Source organism: Prionailurus bengalensis, chromosome C1, assembly GCF_016509475.1.
Source record: "Prionailurus bengalensis isolate Pbe53 chromosome C1, Fcat_Pben_1.1_paternal_pri, whole genome shotgun sequence".
Lineage (NCBI taxonomy): Eukaryota > Metazoa > Chordata > Mammalia > Carnivora > Felidae > Prionailurus > Prionailurus bengalensis.
Window position 1 is genome coordinate 215,887,648 of NC_057345.1, and position 23,182 is coordinate 215,910,829.

General features: G+C 51.5%; 1 protein-coding gene across 1 annotated transcript in view; it reads left to right on the top strand.

Moving 5' to 3' along the window:
• The first annotated feature begins 2,916 nt into the window (after positions 1 to 2,916).
• The window catches only part of INPP5D (inositol polyphosphate-5-phosphatase D), a 124,085-nt gene continuing 103,819 nt past the window's right edge, over positions 2,917 to 23,182 (top strand). The window contains exons 1-2 of the mRNA XM_043578200.1: positions 2,917 to 3,204; positions 20,420 to 20,483. Of these exons, the coding sequence (XP_043434135.1) occupies positions 3,071 to 3,204; positions 20,420 to 20,483 (198 nt within the window). The 5' untranslated portion in view covers positions 2,917 to 3,070. The remainder of the gene's footprint in view (positions 3,205 to 20,419; positions 20,484 to 23,182) is intronic.

The following is a 23,182-nucleotide window of genomic DNA, read 5'->3' on the forward strand; positions in this document are numbered from 1 at the left end:
TATTGGTCAGGGTTTTCCAGAGAAACACCACCAACAGGATGTGTGTGTGTATGTACATATATATGAGAGAGCTTTATTTTTAAGGAATTGTCTCATGTGATTACAGAAACTGACAAGTCCAGAATCTGCAGGGTGGGCTGGCAGGCTGGGGCGGGGGGGACTACAGTTCAAGCTGAAGGCAATCTGCTGACAGAATTGCCTCTTCTTATGGGAGCCTCGGTCTTTTTCTATAAAGGCCTTCAACTGATTGCATGAGGCCCACCCAACATATGGAGAGTAATCTGCTTTACTCAGAGTTTACGGATTTAAATACTAACCTTGGGGCGCCTGGCTGGCTCAGTTGGCAGAGCATGCAACTCTTGATCTTGGGGTTGTGGGTTTGAGCCCCACGTTAGGTGCAGAGGCTACTTAAAAAATAGAATCTAAAAAATTTTTAAATAACATAAATACTAATCTCGTCTAAAAGTATCTTCACAGAGACATCTAGAATAATGGCCCAGCCAAGTTGCAGAAAATTGACTATCACGGCTCCCTTTGTTTTTGGTGACTCAGTGAGTCAACACTTCCTTCACTCCTTCATTCCTTTGCCCTCCAGTAGGAATCAGTGGGTGACTGTCTGCCCAGGCTGGTGGGCCGTGGGGAGCCCTGAGGTACAGCAAAGGGCTTCCGTGAACCCAAGACACTAAAATACAGGGTCTGAACAGGAAGCAACAGCCTGGACGTCACAAAAGACTCTTCAGTGCACTGACTGGACACTGAACATATAGATAATTACCTCCTCTCTATCCATTATACTAAATCTTCAATGATAAGTCACTGTACCTCACGTGGGTACATGAATTTTATAATACAAATTTTTAGTACGTTGTTTATATAGACAGGGGCCCCGCAAAAAATATTCACCCAGTCCCCACCCACCCGCTGAGAGGGCAGCCCTGGTCTAAGTGTTGTGGTTTTCCGAACAGGGAAGCAGAAGGGCAGGGGGACCAGGAAGCTGACCATGTCAGATGGCTCAGGCAGCTGGGTTGGATGGAAGTAGAAATGGGATGGGCCTTAAAAATTAGGGAAATGCGTGTGTCATGTATGTGTCCTGTGTGTCCAAGGGAAATCACAGGGGTAAAGGGCAAAGGTGGTCCCACTGGCCCCCCGACTCTGCTGAAAGGCAGGACTCGGTAGGGACAGAGGCCTGAGAGAGGGAGTGTGGGAAGCTGGAGAAAGTGGCAGGAAGGCAGTGATAAGTGCAAGAGTCTTGGACGTGGTGGAGGGTCTGGTCAAGGTACTAAGGGGTCAGGACTGCAGACGGATCCTTCTGATGGGCCCTAAAGAGACCAAGGGGCCTTGAGGCTGAGACCAAGGAGGAGGTTGTTGGAGGGTCAGCAGGGAGGCAAGAAGGGTGCTAAATGGTGGTGATGGGAGCGTAGAGCTGGCTTCCAGAAGGCTGGAGTGTGGAGGCCAGCTCTTGTCCCCACGCCTAGCTCAGGGCCTGCCCAGAGGACCCTTGCTTCCTATGTCCTGAGAGTTTGGGAGTTGAGTTGTTAGTCCAGTGGGAGGAGCCGGGCAGGGTCAGAGGTCAGGGGAGAGGAAGCTCAGAGTGGCTTAGGGAGGTGGGAGTGAGGACTGGGGAGTTCACTGAGCTGGAGTTTCCAGAAAGAATGTCACCTGGAGCCCAGAGGCCACACTCTGGCCTCAGAATCAGGACATGCTTGTTCAGAATCACCTGCCGTGTGGAGGTCCATGCAGGTGGAGGTGCTAAGGCTCATCAGCATAGGCGAGTTCCGTTAGGGGTTATTTCCTCAAGGTAGAAAAGAGGAAACCTCAGCTGAGAGAAAGACGTCTGATCAGCTCCTGAAGCTCTGATGTAGAGCTGGGGGGCTCAGACGGAGGCTCACTGAGCTCGGGCCTCTGGAGGGGGTCTCTTGTCATGTCTTGGGGGGTGGGGCGAGGCCTGGGTGTGGGATGGGGGGGGGCACCACCGCCTTGTGCGATGGGTCAGCAGCGCCCCTTGACCCTGCTGGGCCTGACCCAAGAACGGAGTGCACCCCACGAGTGGACGTCTGCTTTGGAGCCCTCAGAATCTGCTGGTCCGGGATGGTGACCCCATGGGGGCAGCTCTCCTTTGAGCCACCGGCAAGTGCAACCATGGCAGCCTGGAGGCGCTCCACTGGCCACCCCGACTCTCCTGGGATAAAGGGCACCGGAAGCCATGTTCTTCATCCTTGGCCAGGTGGTCAGCCTGTGGGGAAGTGTCATTTCCGAGCATCCTGGAAAGACCCAGAGGGGAAAACCCAGCCCGCATTCTCTCTGTGCAGGGTCAACGTCCCCAAGCCCTCCACCCCCTTCGTGTGTAGCTAAGCTGGACCGCCATGGAGAACAGGGTTCCTTCACACCCACCGGCTCTTGGGGACGAGTGTAAACGTGTCACAGAGCTGTCACCTGGGCCCTTGGAGCCCTAGGGTGGTGTCCCTCAAGGTCCTTCCAGCACCCAAGGCTGTGTGGTGGTTTCCTGAGTCTCTCACATTGGGAGGGGGCTCCACTGCGCCCCTCTCCCTCAATCTCGCCTGGCCCTGGGGGGCAGGCGGTGGTCCCAGCTGAGTAGCCCCTGGAGTAGGGTAAAGCCGAAGGCGAGGGATCCGGCCAGGGCGTGGCCATCCCACGTGAGCATCCAGACAGGCCTCCAGTGGCCACTGTCCTGCCCGTCCACCTGCCAGGCCGCGCTTCTCCGGAAGCCGGCCGTGAGCCTCCTGACCCCGACGACGACCCAGCTGCCGCCCCGGGGAGGCCTTGGGGGCGCAGCGGGAGGGGCGGCCGGCGGGTGGGCGGGGTGGGAAGGTGGAGCGCGGCCTCCCCCGGTCGGTCTCCGCAATGAGGAAGTTCTCTGCCGCTGCTGGCTTCCTTTCCCTCGCTGAGCTCCTGAAACAGGAAGTCGGGCAGGGAGCTGGTGGCAGCAGCGGGGCAACCGAGAGGGGACCGACGGCGGCTCGCGGTGCGGGGGCCTCAGCTCCCCTCGGTGGCGGTGGCGTGTGGGTCCTGGGGTGGCCGCCCGCCCGGCCCGGGGAGGCCCGTGGCCGCCATGGTCCCCTGCTGGAACCATGGCAACATCACCCGCTCCAAGGCCGAGGAGCTGCTGTCCAGGACGGGCAAGGACGGGAGCTTCCTCGTGCGTGCCAGCGAGTCCATCTCCAAGGCCTACGCGCTCTGCGTGCTGTAAGTGCGCCGGGCCCAAGGGAGGAGGCGCGGCCCGCCGGGGGACAGGGTGGCTTCGGGTCACGCGATGCGTGGGCCCCACTTGTGTGCTGCCCGGATTTGTTGGTGGGTCCTGCTGAGGCCCCCTGTGGGCCTGCGTGGCCTTGGAGCTCAGGTTTTTTCAGCGCCGGACCCCCCAGAGCCACTCTGGGCCTGGTCACACACGAGCGGCGGGGGCGGGGGCAGGGGCCGGGTCGAGGGTCTCCAGGCTCTGGGAGGCAGGCGGGAGCTCGGGGCTCCAAGGTGGTGCCCGTGTTAGACAGCGGCTGGCTCAGCTCAGGTGTGGGTCACAGATGCCCAGCCCGGAGACCCTGGTGCAGACCTCTGGGGAGCAGGCGTGGCCAGCGGGGACCCTTCTGGCGCCTAGGCTTTGGGTCCCCGGAGGACACCGTTGTTCTGGAGCCAGAATGTGGGGTGGGTTCGCTCAAGAAGGACCTTTCAGTTCACCTAGAAGTTGCATTCGGGGCCCTGAGAGCAGAGGAAGTCACCATCACTGACGGGGAGAGCCTCTTCCCTCCTCACCCCGGCACCGGGCTGTGTCCCCCACCCATTTCGGCCACCCTCATCTACCCGCTTCACCTCACTCCCGGCTCCGGGAGATCGCCCAACGCTCTGGTTCTCTTAACAATGGAGGAACCAGCCACTTGCTGGAGGTTCCTTTTTAAAACACCCTTCTTGACCCATGTCTGAAGAAGGCCCTCAGCCCTGCAACCCTGACATCTAAGCACCCCTGCGCGGCCTAGGGCAGCACCAGGGCACAGCAGGGGATGGGCTGTCCCCCTGCACTTCTCAGGTAGCATCCCCGGGCTTGCAGGAAGTTCCCTGTGACCAGGCAGCAGGGAGGCAGGTCACTGAACGCAGACCCGTTTTGAGCATTAAGCTTACGTACTTGTCGGGGCGTTATCCCATTTCGTCCCCACGGCAACCTGAACCGCAGGTGCTGGTGTCACCCCCCTCCTTTGCAGTTGAGGAGACTGAGGCTCAGATAGGTTACGTGACGGACGACGGTCGAAGCCAGGGCCAGCTGACCCCAGAGGCTGCACCCAGGCCACCCCACTCCTCACCCTGTCAAGCTGTGAGCCTAGGTTCCGGGTGATACGGCAGGAGAAGCCAAGGTGTCTACGAGGACCAGCTGGGAGTATTAGAAAATGCTCCTAAACAGGCCTGAGTTTGATGGCACCAGAGGCCCACCTCCCAAGGCCAGCTTCCCATGCCCCCCAGTCTCACACTCAGGGGAGGGGACCCAGGACCTCCCCACAGGCAGTGCCCCCGTGGGGACCCACCAGCAGGGCCTGGGAAATAGCGGGGAGACTCCAAATTGACTCCCCTGGGCCCGCATGGACCGGTCTCCTGCCCCAGTGGGCGGCCGATTCTGTTGGGTGTTCGCTGTGTGCTGAGCCCCGGCTGAGACCTTCCAGGGCTAACTGGTGCAGCAGCCCTCTGGTCAAGGGGCTCTGATTGTGCCCCTGCTACAATGCAATCTCTGACTCCAAACGGGCAGCATGATGGAGGCCAGAGCCAGGGCTGAGTGGAGGCCTTGGGAACCTCTCGTCCAATGACCCCTGAGTTTGCAAGTGAGCGGAGGGTGAGGGTGAGGCCTATGTCTCCACTGCCCTTACTAGCTGGCGGCAGGCTGGGATCCAGGCCTGGTTTCCCGTAGTCCTTCCTCCGCTCCTCCTCCCCCACCCCCATCCCCTCTTCTGCATGGAGTGACTCTCAGAGCTGTAGAGAGTTCGGGGTCTGCATCTTAGGGAGGGCGCCCGTGGTGCCCAGCTGTCTACTGTCCTCTTCACTGAGGCCTGGACTTGTCATCAAGTTCCTGTCCTCAAAACCCTTTCAGGTCTAGACCCCAGGGCTTGGATCCTTCCCTGGGAACCCTGCCCTTCGGCCAGGCCCGGGGCTCCCCTTGCCCCTCTGCTTTTCAAGGGAAGCCATCCTTCCCGCAGGGTCAGGAGCCACTCCAGGCTGTGGGATGCCAGGGACCACCAAACTTTCCCCAAACCTGTGAGACACAATCCTGCTGCCACCTTTCATTTTGCCAATGGAGGAGATTTAAAAATGAAAAGCTGACTAAACGCGTGACAACTAACTGGACCTTCCAAAGGCTCATTTCATGGAAGAAAGCGTCGTTTAACACCGAAAAGCAGGAAGAGTGTACTCTTAAAAACAAAACAAAAGAGGGGTGCCTGGGTGGCTCAGTTGGTTAAGCTTGGTCTGACTCTTGATTTCGGCTCAGGTCGTGATCTCCTGGTTCGTGGGTTTGAGCCCTGCATCGGGGGCTCTCTGTGCTCTCTGTCTGCCTCTCCCCTGCTCATGTTCTCTCTCTCTCTCTCTCTCTCTCTCTCTCTCTCTCTCTCTCTCTCTCTCAAAAATAAATAAATGTTAAAAACAAAACAAAAAACCAACCAAACAAAAAACAAAGCAAACACCAGTCCTTTAAATCGAATAGACTTAACCTCTTGGGAAGCAAAGCCCACTATCCTTAGTTTTCTCTGTTCCCCGTGGCCCGGTGCAGACCTTGCCCCACGCCGTCCTGTCCACGGCCTGCGGGGTGAAAAGCAACTGGGCGAAACGTCCTCGGTTTCACAAGCGACAGGCTTCGCCCCTCTGCTGTCTCTCTGGAAGTTAGCTGGGAGTACGGGGACCCAGCTGGTGCAGGTGTGGGGTCAGGGCTCTCAAAGTGAGCCAGGACTGCAGGAGGAGACCACCAAGACTCCCCTCCTGCTCTAGAAATATCCACAGAAAGAGACCTCGTGGCCCTGCGTGCGCAGGCCTCATTCTGCCTGTGCCCACTGCCTGGAGCCTGTCCCCAGTGCCCTCTGCTGAGTGAGGGGACAGCAGGGGGCCTCCAGCGGCTGGTTTAGGCAGCTGTGTTCGGAGCACCAGGAACTGAGGACAACCTCCCCAGTGGCCTTGGTGCTCAGGAAAGAGAACAGGATTTGACTATTTAAATGAAACGAAGAGGGGGGTGAGGAAGGCACCAAAAGACAAGGCTGCAATTCAGTGCCACCCACGTGATGAGAGCACACGTTCACCCCAGGCCTCGCAAACCCGCATTTCCTCCAGAGAGGTCAGCCCTACCGCCCACCTGCCACCGGGCAGGAAAGCTCAGGCCTCTCCTCAGCAGCTCAGAGAACCCCGCTTTAGGGAGGCCTGGAGGCCCGTCTTGGGCCGTGAGAGCCGGAGGGGGAAGGCCCCAGGCAGCTCTGCCGTCTTGGGGCAAGGGGGCTTGGAAACACAAGCGACAGTGTGCTCTTCTAGATGGGGCCTCCGTCGTGCTCACCTGACCACACTCAGTCCCACCGCAGGGGAGGCTGGAGGGGGCATCCGGCCCAGCTGGGATGGGCATACTAAGAGGCCATCTAGCTTGCGCCCTCCTCTCCGGCCAGGACAGCACCCCCACGTGGCACCAGTGCACCTGTTAGGTGCTTTATGCTACAGAAAAGAGATACATACCTTTGGGGATGGGGGTCCCCCCGATGTAAGAGCCAGGAGTCAGCAGGGCCAGCCTCCCCTGGCTCAGGCCACACAGGCAGAACCAGAACAATGGCCCAGCGTGGTTGGGAACACAGTCTGCCCAGTGGGGTGGCGTTCCCACTGTAGCACACTAGAGTTGGCTTCCCTCCTGGAGGAGGGGCAGACATGTGCTGCCTCGTCCAGCCAGCTGGGGGGGCGGGGCGGGGGGGGTGGGGAAGTAATCTCGGTTTCCTCAACACACAGCCTTCCCCGAGACGCCCAGGTCCACCCACGGCCTCCTTCCCGGGGACGGCGGCCAGGCAGCCTGGATTGTGGCCTCGTCAGCACGGCCCCAAAGATGAAGAAGCACAGGAACAACATTCAGTCACCAAAAGCTCCCTCAGAGAAGGCCGCCTTCTCGTTAGGAAGTGTGACAGGCCAGTTGGGGTAGAGCAGGCCCTAAGCCTCGCTCCCCTCACAGAAGGTGGTTGCTAACCTGTTCTGCCTAAAAATAACCGCAAGAGATTCACGAAGGCTAACTGTGTGCCAGGCTTTGTTCCAGGCTCTTTACATGTATTAACTCACCGTCGCCAGCGACCTTCGGAGGAAGTCCTGTTATTATCCCCACTTTAAGGACGAGGAAACTGAGGCCCAGAGAGGTTAGGTAGCATGCCACGTTTACAGGACCGATAAATGGCAGGGTCGGGACTTGAACTCGGGCCGTTCTCAGGAAGGAGAAACAGAGGGGAGCCAGCAAGCCTGGGGCTGTGTGGGATCGGGTAGGCCCGGAAAGGGGGGACACAGAGAAGGGACTTGGGAGGGCAGAAATGTCCAGGAGAGGCATAAAGCCATTTCCTGTGGTGTGAACGCATGGATGTAACCCCCTTTCCTCCAATTCGCTTCCAGAGTTTCAGTCAGGTTTGCACTGCTCACTGATTATTTTTGTGCAATGCAAAGAAATACACTGGTTTTCGTAGCTGGTGTTGACAGAAAGTGGGGCCCGATACTGGTCCAGACGGTAGCCTCTAGCCAGGCCGGAGGACCACGGGCTCTTGAAACCCAGTTTACGTCAGAGTTGGTCCAAGTGTTCTTTTCTTCTGAGTTTTCTTTCTGTGCGCAAGACGGGAGAGAGTGGGAGCGCCCGTGAAGGCCTGTGCGTTCAATGGCTCACTGGCGTCTTCTGTGCACGGTGAGGGACTCAGAACAACCCGGTGAAGCTGACGGTCTCCAGGCTTTCTGCGCCCGTGCCCAGCACACCAGGGCAGCTCTTCCAGAACCAGTGCAGGCTCTGGCTTCGGTGTGTTTTGCAAGCTGGCCTGCTTAGCGGGTTAACTTCACCTGGGCACAGACACTGGTGCCTCCCCGTCGAAGGGTCCGCTCTCCTGGAGTGTGAACCCACACGTGGTGAAATGGCTGCGGTGCTCCTGGCCAGGCGTTCCTCGTTGCCCCGGAGATGGGGTGACAGGCGGTCTGCCCTTCCCGCCTCAATCCATGCCGTGGGACACAGTGCTTAGCGGACAGCCCTCCGTGACTGGCTGCGTTCGATGTGAATTCTGGTGTTTGCGAGATGCTAACCTGCCTGCGCCCACCCAGCGTCCTGGCTGGTGAGGTGCCCACTCCTGGGGTTAATTTGTTTTTATTGAGGTATAATTCACATCCCATAAAATCACCCTTTGCACAGTGTACAATTCAGTGGTGTTTAGGACATCCTTAGCGTTGTGCAACTATCATCACTGTCTAACTCCATCATCCCAAAAAGAAACCCTGTACCCACGGGCACTCACTCGGGATTTCCCCACCCTCCAACCCTTGGCAACCACTAATAGACTTGCTGACACTTGCCTGGTCTGGATATTTTATGTGAATGGAATCATACAATATGCGGCCTTTGTGTCTGGCTTTTTCCACCCAGCATAATGCTTTTGGAGTTCAGCCATGTTGTAGCATGATTATGGTTAAATAATAGTCCATTGTGTGGCTAGGTCACATTTTAATCATCCATTTATCAGTTGGTGGACGTTGGGGTCGTTTCCACTTTTTGGCTATTATGAGAAATGCTGCTGTGAACATTCATGTACAAGGTTTTTGTGGTTTGGTTTTGTTTTTAAAGTTTATTTATTGGGGCGCCTGGGCGGCTCGGTCGATTAAGCGTCTGACTTCGGCTCAGGTCATGGTCCCACGGTTGGTGGGTTCGAGCGCCGCGTCGGGCTCTGTGCTGACAGCTCGGAGCCTGGAGCCTGCTTCTGATTCTGTGTGTCCCTCACTCTCTGCCCCTCCCCTTCTCGTGCTCATAAATAAATAAACATTTAAAAAAAATTTTTAAGTTTATTTATTTTGAGAGAGACAGAGACAGCACAAGTGAGGGAGGGGCAGAAGGGGGGGGGGCGGAGAGAGAGAATCACAAGCAGGCTCCACAATGTCAGCACAGAGCCTGATGTGGGGCTCGAATGCACAAACCGCGCCCATGATCGTGACCTGAGCTGAAACCAAGAGTCAGGCACTTAGCTGGGTGAGCCACCCAGGCGCCCCCATGTGCAAGGTTTTGTGCGAACATGTGTTTTCAATGGTCTTGGGTGGGATTGCTGGGTGAAATAGTAATGGTAGCTTTCTGTGGAACGGTCACACTGTTTTCCACAGGAGCTACACCGTTTTACGTTCCCATCAGCCATGACTGTTCCACATTTTCACCAACCCCCATTACTATCTTTTTGGTGATAATGATTCTGGTGGCTGTGAAGTGGCATCTTATTGTGACCTGGGGCTGCGTCTCCCTAAATGATTAACGACGTCGAGCTTCTTTTCGTGTTTATTGGCCATTTGTCTATCTTTTTTTTTTTTTTAATGTTTTTATTTCTTTTTGAGACAGAGAGAGACAAGAGCACAAACGGGGGAGGGGCAGAGAGAGAGGGAGACACAGAATCCGAAGCAGGCTCCAGGGTCCGAGCCGTCAGCACAGAGCCCGACACGGGGCTTGAACTCACAGACTGTGAGATCATGGCCTGAGCCGAAGTCGGACGCCCGACCGACTGAGCCACCCAGGCGCCCCGGCCATTTGTCTATCTTATTTGGAGAAACGTCTCTTCAGATCCTTTGCCCATTTTAAAAGTCGGCCTATTTGTCTTTCTGTTGTTGTCATTGGATTACTGAGAGGGTAAAAATGGGAGAATGTGGGCAAAATGTGTGACCCAAGGCCAGGCACACACGGTCAACACCCACTAAACCCTGGCCGTTATTTTTTACAACTCATAAAGTGAGTAGTGACATTTCAGATGCAGAGGAGTATAGGGCCCCTCTGTGGAGAAAGTTCCACAGCAGAAGGAAAGAGAGCACCGGCAGAGTGACACTTCTAGAACTTCCTGGAGCCCCGTAGGAGCCTCCGGGAGACAGTGAGCTGTCATGTGGGGCCTCCTCAGAGGAAGTGCTCAAAAAGATAAGGCAGGAAGAGCACTTGAATGGCGCATGAGTGTCCAGTGGCCGCTGGGGCCAGGGTTGAGCTCCCGGAAGCCTGACGGAGAGAAGGGTCTGGGGCATGGATGCCAGGAAGAAGCACCAGGCAGATTGAAGATAAAATCAAGGAATGGAGGCCGTCTTAAGAGGGACTGACTAGTTTCCATTTGGGAGGGAGCTACTGAGGGGACAAAAGTCCTAAGGCTCTGCAGAGGGAACCAGCCCAGCATGTGGACGGGGTGGGGATCAGTGCAGGTGGCCGAAGCGGGCCCTGCCGGAGCAGAGCGGGTAGAATAAGCCTGCAGCTCTGGGGACCAGATCTTTCCTTTCTCCCGTGCTCATTTCATACCCCCGTTGTCCGGTAATTAGAAAAGCATTGTATCGGGGTGCCTGGGTGGCTCGGTCGGTTAAGCGTCCGACTGCGGCTCAGGTCACGATCTCACGGTCCGTGACTTCGAGCCCCGCGTCGGGCTCTGTGCTGACGGCTCGGAGCCTGGAGCCTGTTTCCGATTCTGTGTCTCCCTCTCTCTCTGCCCCTCCCCTGTTCGTGCTCTGTCTCTCTCTGTCTCAAAAATAAATAAACGTTAAAAAAAATAATAAAAAATGAAAAAAAGAAAGGAAGAAAAGCATTGTATTAACAAGTACCAGGACCCAAACAACTTGGGTTCAACTACGCTGTAAAAATCACCCCAGACAGGGCTGGTCCCCAGAGCATCAGCTGGTCCAGCCTAGCACTCGTAGCCAAGGACCCTGCCCTCCAGAGTCGCGAGGCTTGTTGAGGCCATCACAGGCGTCAGTGACGATGCAGAAATAGATCTTCTGATAAACAGCGCGGTGTTCTTTCAAGTAACTTAAAAAAAAAAAAATAGTGTTAAGGGGAGCCTGGGTGGCTCAGTCAGGTAAGCATCAGATTGAGAGACAAACGTGACTACTGCTAATTTGTACGTGTACCTTCTCATTCTCTTTATTCCTCTTTCTCCAGGGATGTAGAAATCTCTGTAATATTATGTCTAGCTATACGCACATAATTTTGGTCTGTGTTACATTAACGTTCCTCAGTTGGTTAAAAATCTTCCTAAATATCATGTTTAACGGGCGCCAAGATTCTAGCACAACATGTGCCACAATTGACGAAATGACTTGTGTGATATGACATTTAAGTCGCCAGCAGTGTTTTATTGTTATAAATATGATGGTGATGGAGGTCTTTGTGCAGATTTGTGACGTTTCTGGGTATAGATTCCCAGAGGTGGAATTATTGGATCAAAGGATAGAAATACTTTTTAGGTTCTTGATACAGAAAGACCAACGGCTCTCCAGAATGTGGTTCCACTGTGTGCTCTGGTCGGCTGTACAAGAGAGTGCCTACCTCATTCCAGCGGCCGTGTGCTGAATCTTTGCTCCTAAAAAAACATCATTAAGTTGCAAGGTGAAAGGTGGTAAATACCTGTTCATTTCTCTTTGCATTTCTTGATTGCAGTCGTGGTAAACTTGTTTGACAGGTGCGTTGACCTTCATCATTCCTCTTCCGAGAATGGTCTGTCCATTCTCTCTGACATTTTGCTTTTGAAGCTGCCGTGTGGTTTTTCTGTTATCTGTTTGCATAAAGTCTTTGTATCACATTTGTTGCAAATATTTTCACTGTGGTTTCCCTTTAAACTTTGTGATTTTCTTGACATTCAGAGACTTTTTCCTTCTTTTTCCTTTGTGATTTTTTTCTCTCTTTCTCCTTTGCTTTTAAATGTAGAGAGTCCCTCCGCTCAAGATATTCTGGGTTTTTTGTTTTTGTTTTTTTTTTTTAGTGGGAGGCAGGAGGGTTAGGACAGGGCCTTTGGAACTTGATAGAGGGGCTAAGGAGGACTCTGCCTGTCCAACCTCCAGCAAGTTGTCTAATTCCACGGGCCCTTGGTTTCCTTATCTGAAAACCAGGCTAAGAATACCTTTTGGGGTGCCTGGGTGGCTCAGTCGGTTAAGCGTCCCACTTCAGCTCAGGTCATGGTCTCACTTGTGAGTTCGAGCCCCGCATCAGGTTCTGTGCTGACAGCTCAGAGCCTGGGGCCTGCTTCAGATTCTGTGACTCCCTCTCTCTCTCTCTGCCCCTCCCCTGCTCATGCTCTGTCTCTCTCTGTCTCTCAAAAATTAAACATTTAAAAAAAATTGTTTAAAGAATACCTATGTAGTAGTGTCATTGGGTGGATTGAATTTAAGTGTACATCACGTGCAAAGTATTTGGGAAAAACAGATGGAGAGATGATAAATTTTTCATTTTTGTATGTTTATTTATTTATTTTGAGAGAGGGGGAGGGGCAGAAAGGGAAAGAGAGAATCCCAAGCAGGCTCCATGCTGTCAACACAGAGCCCAACACAGGGCTCAGTCTCACCAACTGTGAGATCATGACGAGCCAAGATCAAGCGTGGGATGCTAAACCGACTGAGCCACCCAGGTGCCCCCAGTTTTTTGTTTTTTGTTTTTGTTTTTGTTTTTATAAAACAAATGTTTTTTACATTTGACACTTTAATCTCTCTGAAATTAATTTAATGAGTAGCGTAAGCCAAGGATGTATTTTAAATGTAGAGAGTCCCTCCGCTCAAGATATTCTGGGTTTTTTGTTTTTGTTTTTTTTTTTTAGTGGGAGGCAGGAGGGTTAGGACAGGGCCTATTTTTTTCAAGTAGCCCATCATCTTTCTCAAGAACTTTCACTGAATGATTTACTTCTTTTCCTTTTCTGATTCATCCTTCACTGTATAGTAAGTCTTATATATCTCTTTCTTGCCTGTCAACCCTGTTCTGCCTATTGTCTGTTTTCTTACATCACTATCATGCCAAATGCATCACCACAATTTTACAAACGGTTTTATTTTAGGATTTTCACATCTCTTGTTTTCAAGTATCCTCCCAGGCGAACCAGCTAATAATTTTGTCGAGTTGGGAAAAAAGACAGTTGCACCTTCAATTAAAATTGCATGAAATCCATAATATAACTTGCAAAAAAGGACATTTTAGTATTAGTCTTAATGATAAGTATAGCTACCCCTATTTAAAATTGTGTCATTTTCTTCATACAGATCCTTCATATTTCTTGTTATGATTACTTCTGATTACTTTACAATTTTGTTAGTTTTGTAAATGATAGCTTTCCCCCTGCAGTTACCCTTTTGTGGCAACTGAGAACATACAGGAAAGTTACAGGTTTCATGAATTCACCTTTTATTCTGTCACCTTACTCCTCCTTGTTTCAAATTGCTTTTCATTTGCTTCTCTTGGATTTTCTTGATGGACAATCCTGTTGTATGTAAATTGTGATCATTTTGTGGTCTACTGTCCAAATACTTAGAACTCTGATTTAGATTTCATAATTTATTACATTGGCCAGTATTTCTAAAACACTGCAGCGGAGGGTATTGGGAAGAGAACATATCTACCTCAGGAAGTCCTATGAGAATCAAACGTGACAGTTCCTGGAAAGAATTTGGTACAATACCTGGATGGAGTTAGCACTTGATAAAAGTTAGTTGTTGCTCATTGTCATGTTAAACAAGGACCCATCTTTTCCTAGTTTTGTGAATAGTTTTGAATGACTAAGTATTGAATTTTATCAAATGCCTTTTTAGTATCTATTGAGATGACACATCGTTTCCCTTATTTCAGTATAATAGCTTAATTTTATAAAGTCCCTAACATTGGGGCGCCTGGGTGGCTCAGTCGGTTAAACATCTGACTTCGGCTCAGGTCATGATCTCATGGTTTGTGGGTTTGAGCCCCGCATCAGGCTCTGTGCTGACAGCTTGGAGCCTGGAGCCTGCTTGGGATTCTGTGTCTCCTTCTCTCTCTGCCCCTCCCATGCTCACGTGCTGTCTCCCTCTCTCTCTCTCTCTCTCTCTCTCTCTCTCTGTCTTGCAAAAATAAATAAAATGTTAAAAAAAAAACTTTTAATAAATAAATAAATAAAGTCCCTGACATTAACCATTTTTGCATGGTTAAAATTCACTGGTTTTGATCATGATAACTTTTTTTTTAAATTTTTTTACCGTTTATTTATTTTTGAGACAGAGAGAGACAGAGCATGAATGGGGGAGGGGCAGAGAGAGAGGGAGACACAGATAGGAAGCAGGCTCCAGGCTCTGAGCCATCAGCCCAGAGCCCGACGCGGGGCTCGAACTCACGGACCGCGAGATCGTGACCTGAGGTGAAGTCGGATGCTCAACCGACTGAGCCACCCAGGCGCCCCAATCATGATAACTTTTGATTGTGTTCTGAATTATTTAGGATTTTTGTATATATGTGCATAGGGGAGATCGATTTATGTGATTTGGGTCAGGTTGTGGCTTAAGAGTCATGTAAGTTTTATAAAATATGGAGACATTTATGTGGCATCATCATTATTAAAAAAAGTTGGACAGAGGTGCTTTTCCTCAGAGCCACTTAGATCATTTTTATTTTTCATTTATTTTTTATTTTAAAAAATTATTTATTTTTTTAAATTTTATTTCTTATTTTTTTTTTATAAATTTTTTTTTCAACGTTTATTTATTTTTGGGACAGAGAGAGACAGAGCATGAACGGGCGAGGGGCAGAGAGAGAGGGAGACACAGAATCGGAAACAGGCTCCAGGCTCTGAGCGATCAGCCCAGAGCCCGACGCGGGGCTCGAACTCCCGGACCGCGAGATCGTGACCTGGCTGAAGTCGGACGCTTAACCGACTGCGCCACCTGGGCGCCCCTAAATTTTATTTCTTATTTTTTAAACTTTACATCCAAATTCATTAGCATATAGTACAACAATGATTTCAGGAGTAGATTCCTTAGTGCCCCTCCCCCATTTAGCCCATCCCCCTTCCCACAGCCCCGCCCGTAACCCTCAGTTTTTTCTCCATATTTATGGGTCTCTTCTGTTTTGTCCCCCTCCCTGTTTTTATATTGTTTTTGCTTCCCTTCCCTTATGTTCATCTGTTTTGTCTCTTAAAGTCCTCAGAAGAGTGAAGTCATATGATTTTTGTCTTTCTCTGACTGACTAATTTCTCTTGGCATAATAGCCTCCAGTTCCATCCACATAGTTGCCAATGGCAAGATTTCATTCTTTTTGATTGCCGAGTAATACTCCATTGTATCTATATTCCACATCTTCTTTATCCATTCATCCATCGATGGACATTTGGGCTCTTTCCATACGTTGGCTATTGTTGATAGTGCTGCTATAAACATGGGGGTGCATGTGTCCCTTCGAAACAGCACACCTGTATCCTGTGGATAAATGCCTAGTCGTGCAATTGCTGGGTCGTAGGGTGGTTCTATTTTTAGTTTTTTGAGGAAGCTCCATCCTGTTTTCCAGAGTGGCTGCACCAGCTTGCATGCCCATAAAAAAATTTATTTTTAAGCAATCTCTACACCCAACTTGGGGCTTGAACTCATGATCCCAAGATCAAGAGTCATATGGTCTCCCAACTGAGCCAGCCAGGTGCCCCAGAGATAATTTTTAAATATTTCAGGTGCCTGGGTGGCTCAGTTGGTTAAGCGTCCGACTCGATTTCGGCTCACGGGTCATGGGATCAAGCCCTGCATCAGGATCTGTGCTGATAGCATGGAGCCTGCTTTGGATTCTCTCTCCTCTCTCTACCCCTCCGCAACTTGCGTGCGTGTACTCTCTCTCTCTCTCTCAAAATAAATAAATAAACATTTTTTTTTAAAGTTTAAAAAAAAAAGCATCTGTGCTTTCAGAAACCCCTATTTATGCGTGCATGAGGACAGAGATCCTTCTTGTCACTTATCTTCTCTCCCTGTCTTTTCTTTCTGTACTGAATTTCTCGAACTTTTCTTCCCCATTAACATTCCCCAGGACACGAGCTGTTGTGGTATTTAGTGCTGACTCATGAACTCCACGTTTTCCACTTCTGATCACTTTTCCTTTGTCTCATGCTGCTCAGTTCTCACAACTGACTTTTCCCACACCAGCAATGCAATGGTGTGCTGAGTTCACAATCAGACTTCTCCAGAATGTCTTTTATTCTTTTCGCAGTGATTCTATGAAACATGGAGGTAACGCCTTTGAGTCCTTAGAAAAACGATGCCCTTCTTTTGAGTGGCGATATGTTTTCATACGTCTGGTGGTTTTTCTTTTCTGACAAAGAACTGTCAGGAAACGTCGAGTCAGATTCTTTTGGAGATCAGAGTGGGTTTTTGCCCAAATCCTCTTACCAGCAAAAAAAAAAAAAAAAAAGGACCAGCAAGGATGGGGGTGGGAGCCCTGATCCGAGATCTAGCTGATGGGAGTAAGTGATGAGGGGTGGTATGGCCTCAAGGATAGGTGGGCTTCCTCCCAGGGGTCTCATATAAGGAACAATGTGCTGGACCCCCAGACTGCTGGGGCAGGGTGCTCAGCAGACCCCCAACAGCACTCTGGCTGCCTCCCCTCTGCCTCTCACCCGGCCACCTGGCCTTCCCTCACCTTCTCTCTTCTGAACTAATGGCTTCTTGTAATTCATCCATTTTCTTACTCTCTTTCTCTGGGATTCTTTGAGGTTCTGGTGGTGAACGGTGAACAAACACTGTTGGTTCCTAGGGCTGACCCACATTTTCCCTTGTTTCTATACGGGTCCAAGTGGCTTTTTTGAACACAAGGTTTCCCCCCCTTGTTCTCCCACCCCATCTTGTCTACAACACTTAAGCAAGAAAAACAACACATGTACAAACAGCACTAGAAATTGAACTGATATGTAACAAGAGTTACAAAGGGACTTAAAAACAATTATAGGGCATGCTAAGCCAATCAGCAAAGCGAGACAGAGACACTCATGAGGTTCTTGAATTTTAGAGTTTGATTTCTGCCTCTTTCTCTTTCTCTCTCTTTCTCCCCCATGGGGCTCGCCGTGGCAAAGGATGTTTCTGGGTATGCTCGTCAGTGTTTATTTGGCTAGGAATAGTCATACAGTTAGAGTGCTGTTTATCTGAGAGAATAAAAGTGCTGTGATGTTTCTTCCTACTTCTGTTTCCTTGTCCTCTTGCATTAAAAAAAATTTTTGTTTAATGTTTATTTATTTTTGAGAAAGAGAGAGACAGAGCGTGAGCAGGAGAGGGGCAGAGAGAGAGGGAGACACAGAGCCGAAAGCCGGCTCCGGGCTCTGAGCTGTCATCACAGAGCCCAACGTGGGGCTTGAACTCACCAACCGCGAGATCATGACCTTAGCTGAGTTGGACGCTCAACCCACTGAGCCACCCAGGTGCCCCCGCTTGTCCTCTTGCATTTACGTATAACTTCCCCAACCATATTGGGATTGATCAGGAAATGCCCTTCCCGGGAAGCATCTTCCCTCTTAGAACAGGATGGGCACCTGCTGTCACCTGGCAGCTGTCGGGAGTCATGCGGGAAATTTGCTGTAAGCCCCACGTCATCTGAGGCGGGACAGCCTCCTCCATACCCAGCCCAGCACCACCCCAACGTGGGTCTCCAGTGGGACTGTTCCTAACACAGTCACCCTGAAATGCGACCCGCTCACTGGAAGCAGTAGCAGTCGAGGGCCTGTGTTAGCACCCTAAATTGTTACTGAATCACCCCAAAAGAGCTGGGAAGGGCTGGATGACGCAGCCAAGCACGTTGTCTGGATTGCGTTCCCGTGTGGTCGTTGTCAAAGCTGATAGAGTCGTGGAATCTTCACTTGAAGCATTTTACATGTGAGATTGTGCGTGTACATGTCGCTTCCACGTCTGTATGTGGATATACGCTTGTATGTACATGTATATGTGTGCTGTGTGTGTGTACATGCGTGTATTTGTACAACGTTTGTGCATCTGGGACCAGAATGCGGTGCAGCTGCTGAGGAGCGCGGGAGACCAAGGAGTGCCCCCCTCCACCTGCTCGTGGAGCCCCCGGAGCCCCACAGCATGCAGTCTGGAACGACTCATCTCCTGTGGGCTGTGTGTGTGGCATGAGTGGTGGTGGTGGTGACGTTGTACATTTTCCCCACAAAGACCTGAAATGACCCGGCTCCGGGGTTGGCTTGTCTGGCCCCGTGCACCGGGGCTGCTGAGATATCACTGTCTAAGGGGAAATGTCCTCTCTTCCTATCGGACTAGCTTCTGAATCCTGGTCTGTTTGAACAACATGGAACTGAGTCTGTCTTTCGGTGTTCCTAGAACTTCTCTGAAAAGGCCATAACGGCTTGTCTGCCACACTTGATTAACTGAAGGGCCTTTCCGGTTCCGTGCAGCTGTCTGCGCCCCTCTCCTTGGGACCCTGTTCTTTTGCTCTAGGGGCTGGTGTTTTGGGCCTGCTGAACTTCTTGCACAAACCAGCTGCCCTCAGCCAAATGAGACTCTTCTGGCCCTGGTGTCATTTGCATATCTACTGGAGGAAGTGTCTCGAGAGCCAGCAGTAGAAGATAAGGGGGTAGCAGGGCGGAGCCACTCTTGGCATTTGTTGCTGGCTTTGCACAGGGGGCTGAGGCTGGAGGGGATGGCGACGGGGGGCTTGGACTGGGGTCCTGGGGCCGCCCTCCGTTTCTGGGACCTGTGCGGGAGGTGACGTGGCAGTGGCCTCGAGAGTCATCCCTGCCATCTCTGATATAAGCCAGGTGTGCTGTCAGCTCAGGCTCTGGAGACAGGGTGCAGGTTGCTGAGAATTCAGAGATGAGACAAGACAGGAAAAGAAACTTCCCTGTGAGAACTGAACCAGGTGGAAGTGAAATCACGCAAAACATTCTCTAAAACTTTCTTGAAATATCCATTGGTTCAAAAGCCAAAAAAGATTGTAAAGTTGACCATATAAAATCGTAAAACACAGCTAAAAAAAAAAAAAAAAAAAAAGTCCCATGAGCACTGTCAATGACAACTCCAAAATAGTGTAGCATCTATCAAAGTCTGGCAAATAAATAAACAAAAGATGATCTTAAAAAATGGAATTCGCAGAAAATGTCAGTTGGTAAAAAGAAATTCGCAGAAAAAGAAAGACAACTACGGAACACAAGAGAACGCGTTCAACCTTCCTCGTAAAGAAAGGCAGATTAAAGTAAGCGATCATTTTTCTTTCACCTCTCAGATTTGCAAAGATTGAAATGTCTGATAACAGCCAGTTGGCAGGGTGTGGGGAAACAGACATATCCGGTTAGTGGGAGAAAAAAGTGACACAGCCTCACGGGAAGGCAATCGGTAGTCCCTGTCTCAAAATCTAGAGCCGACCTCCCCACAACCGCTAGTACATGTCAGCACGTGCAGGGTTTAGCGTGCTCCAGGCATATTCCAATGCTTTTCAGGGGTGCCAGGTGGCCCAGTCGGCCAAGCATCTGACTCTTGATGTTGGCTCAGGTCATGATCTCACAGTTCGTGAGTTCAAGCCCCACGTCGTGCTCCTTGGAGTTCTCTGTCTCTCCCGGCCACGTGCATGTGCTTTCTCCCTCTCCTAAATAAATAGGTAAACATTAAAAAATGAGAAGAAATGCTTTTCATATGTTAACTCACTTAATCGACACAGCAACAGGTGTTGTTACTGTCCCCGTGGTACTGACGGGGAGGCTGAATCTGTGACTTCACCAGTGCATGTGAGATGTAGGCACAGAGATGATAAAAAGTTAAGAAGTAACTACTCATCTCTCATCATAGGCTGGTCAAATAAATGATCACACAACCACATGGTGGAACATGAGTTGGGAAGAATTCTAAGGTTTTTTTTTTTTTTGGTGAGAAAAGCAAATTTCAGAACAGCATGTATACTATGATATTATTTGCATTTAAAAAGACAGGGACATATAAGCTTGCATGTATGTTTAAAAGTTCCGGAATGGCTTACAAAAAGGAGTAGTAAATCTAAGAAGTGGGGCTCCACAGGAGCAGGAGAAGGAGACATTTATTTTTCATCCTTTACCTTTCTGCATGGTTTTAAATTTTTAAAAATCGGGGTATAATTTTAAGATCTAGTTACCCAACACGTATAAATGTTGAGCAAAGTGCCAGGCACCCAGGAGGGGCTGAGTAAGTGAAACTCCTGTAACGAAGCTATGTCTTGATGGCGGATTCCTTTAAATCAGACCACAAAGCTGTCAAGCACCAACATAAATCACGCGCAAAAGACCCCACTGCCTTTCTTCCTAAAGTTCCTTGGGTGTGGAGGGGGCGGGGAAGCGGGCTTGGTGCAGGACTGCTCTATGTCAAGGCCGATCTCCACCTCGGTATGATCAGCTCCAAAGTTCAGAGACATCATGCCCAGATTCCTCCAGACAGGTCAGGAATTCTCCAGAGAAATGAATTCTCTTGCGTGGGTTCTGATAAAGTCTTTGGTCTATTTCAGGTATCGGAATTGTGTTTACACGTACAGAATTCTGCCCAATGAAGATGATAAATTCACTGTCCAGGTAAGCCCTTTATCAGCCTAGACACCTGGCCCTGCGTGGAGCCCGTGTTGGCAAAAGTAGGTGACAAAGAAGAAGAAGAAGAGAAGAAAAGCCTGTGCCCCAGACAGCCTGGACATGAGGGCCCGGCTGAGCCTCTTTCTCCCCCAGAAGTCTGTGGTTGGGGGTGGCTTAGTGGCTAAACTATGACCCTGCAGCGTAACCCCACTCTGTGACACGAGGAAGCAGGCCTGACAGACATTAACTTGTGTTCCTGAGTGCAAAGGAGAACGATGGTGAGGAAGGATGCCCAGAGACAGAGGAAGGGGACTGTGGCTTGTCAGTTCTTTCCTTCAGTGAGCTCAGCTGAGTGAAGGTCAGTGGGCCAGGGAGGAGAGGAGGGGGAACTTCCAGGAGAACAGACCGTTTTTCCTGAGGGACTAGATGATTGCCCGGCGGGTTAGCGTGAGATGGTAACTTGCACTTCGCAGACGCCTGTTCTGCTCAAGGCTGATGCTCATGGCATCTGGCTGCACCAGGTAAAGTCCAAGTGTGTAAAATTTGCCGTTAAATGTTAACAAAGAATCAGCTGCACAAGTCTTTCCAAGTCTGGAAAGACCACCCTACACATAGTTTGCATGACAAACACCACGGGCTCTGTGTGACCGCAGTGCATGACAACCAAGTGAGGTGGAGGCCAGGGGAGCTATTTTTATCTGGCTGCATTAAGAGAGCATGGGGGCGGTCAGAACAAAGGAGGTGATGCTCTCAGTGTCCTCAGCAGGGACAGAGGAGTCATGCTCAGTTCTCGAGAGGCACCCACAAATGGGGTGCACCTGTGTGTGGAGCAGAGCGGAGGAATAGAGCAGGGCTGGGACACCGTGTCATGTAGGAGCAGCAACAGGGTCTGGGGGTCTTTCTTTTAGTTGAAAAGAAAGTAAAAGTGGAGGAAGAGAGGTGGGGCCCTATCGTTGATTCCAGAACGTGAAGGGAAGGATGCATTTTGCGCAGAACTAGATGCAGTTGTGGAAACAGGGCTGGACTAGAGGGCAGGACAGCAGGCGAGTCCCTGGGGCACAGGTCACTGGAAACGTGTCAAGAGGGAGAAGCTGTGTGGAGTAGAGCGCCTCTGGGGAGAAGCTGTGTGGAGTAGAGCGCCTCTGGGGAGAAGCTGTGTGGACTGGAGCGCCTCTGGGGAGAAGCTGTGTGGAGTAGGGCGCCTCTGGGGAGAAGCTGTGTGGAGTGGAGCGCCTCTGGGGAGAAGCTGTGTGGAGTAGGGCGCCTCTGGGGAGAAGCTGTGTGGAGTAGAGCGCCTATGGGGAGAAGCTGTGTGGAGTAGGGCGCCTCTGGGGAGAAGCTGTGTGGAGTAGAGCGCCTCTGGGGAGAAGCTGTGTGGAGTAGGGCGCCTCTGGGGAGAAGCTGTGTGGACTGGAGCGCCTCTGGGGAGAAGCTGTGTGGAGTAGGGCACCTCTGGGGAGAAGCTGTGTGGAGTGGAGCGCCTCTGGGGAGCCTATTTACAGGGTCAAAGGAATCACTTCAATGAGCCACTTGTCAGAGAGTGATGTCCTAAGGGCATGCTTGAACCGACCCAGGGGGTTGTGAAGCTGCCTCCTCAGGCAGCTGGGGCTGTTTGGTGCAGGGGCTTCTGGGAGATACAAGTTTGGGCTCGCTCGGAATTACTCCACCCGGTAGAGGTCAGGCTGAGAGCCGCTTTTGGCTTCTTCGTCCTTTTCCACATGTGCACCTACACCAGTATCTGAAGAGTATCCATCCGAAGAGTTTTGGCTAGCCTGGGGTGTCCCCCTGTCTCGGCTCGGTCACCAGGGATGAATGGTAGCACATCTAGTCTAAGACTGTCCGTTCATGTCCCTGGCAGCCGCTGACCACTGGTACGGTTGTCTCTCACGTGGGCTCCTCGCCTGCAGGGTGAGGCCCTCGGGGAGGCCCGTGTGGGGCGGGCAGTGGGCCTCAGCGGCCTCTACAACTTTCCGTATGTCTAGGACCATGTGAACTTTCCTGGCCGGGTTGGCATCCCTGACAGGTGGTTTGCTGAAAGGAGTCTACGCTCTCTTAAGTTAAAAGTTGGTCAATGCTTTTGATCTTTTTTTCCCCTTGTGGTTTCTTCTTTTCCTTCAAAGGGCAGAAGACTTTAAATATGACTAGGCCTTAAGCTGGAAAAGACACGACTTTGTGGCTTCTTGTATATACAGCGGTACCCACGACCTGTAAACACGTATAGACTGCGTCTAGTGTGCCCCCCCCCCCACTCACCTTCACGCCGTTGCTGCTGGGTGGCCTGTGTGGCTGTGCGTGGCGGGGTGGCGGGGCACCGAGGGAGAAGGCCTGGCCTGGGACCAGAGGGTTTGGGGCCCTGCACCCGGGTGCAGCCTGCTGCGACTCAGCCCTTCTCTGTGGGTCCGCTCTTTCTCCCACCAACAGGTGCACTTCTCAGTTCCAGTCCCCAGAGGTAATCTGGGTGGCTCAGCCACCAACAGCTTTCTCTGCACAGGCCACTCGGGGGCCACGGGCCTGTGTGTGAATGGGCTGCCTGAGCCACTACCTGCCCCACAGTCAGAGTGTGAGGACAGAGGGTTACCTGAGACCACGCTCAGCCAGGGCGATGGGCGGGCAGGTTCCCTAGAAGAGCTGGGGCCCTGCTGGACACGTGTGCTCCCGACCCCGGCACTGGGCCTGCCACCTCTTTGGTGGCCAACAGCAGGTCA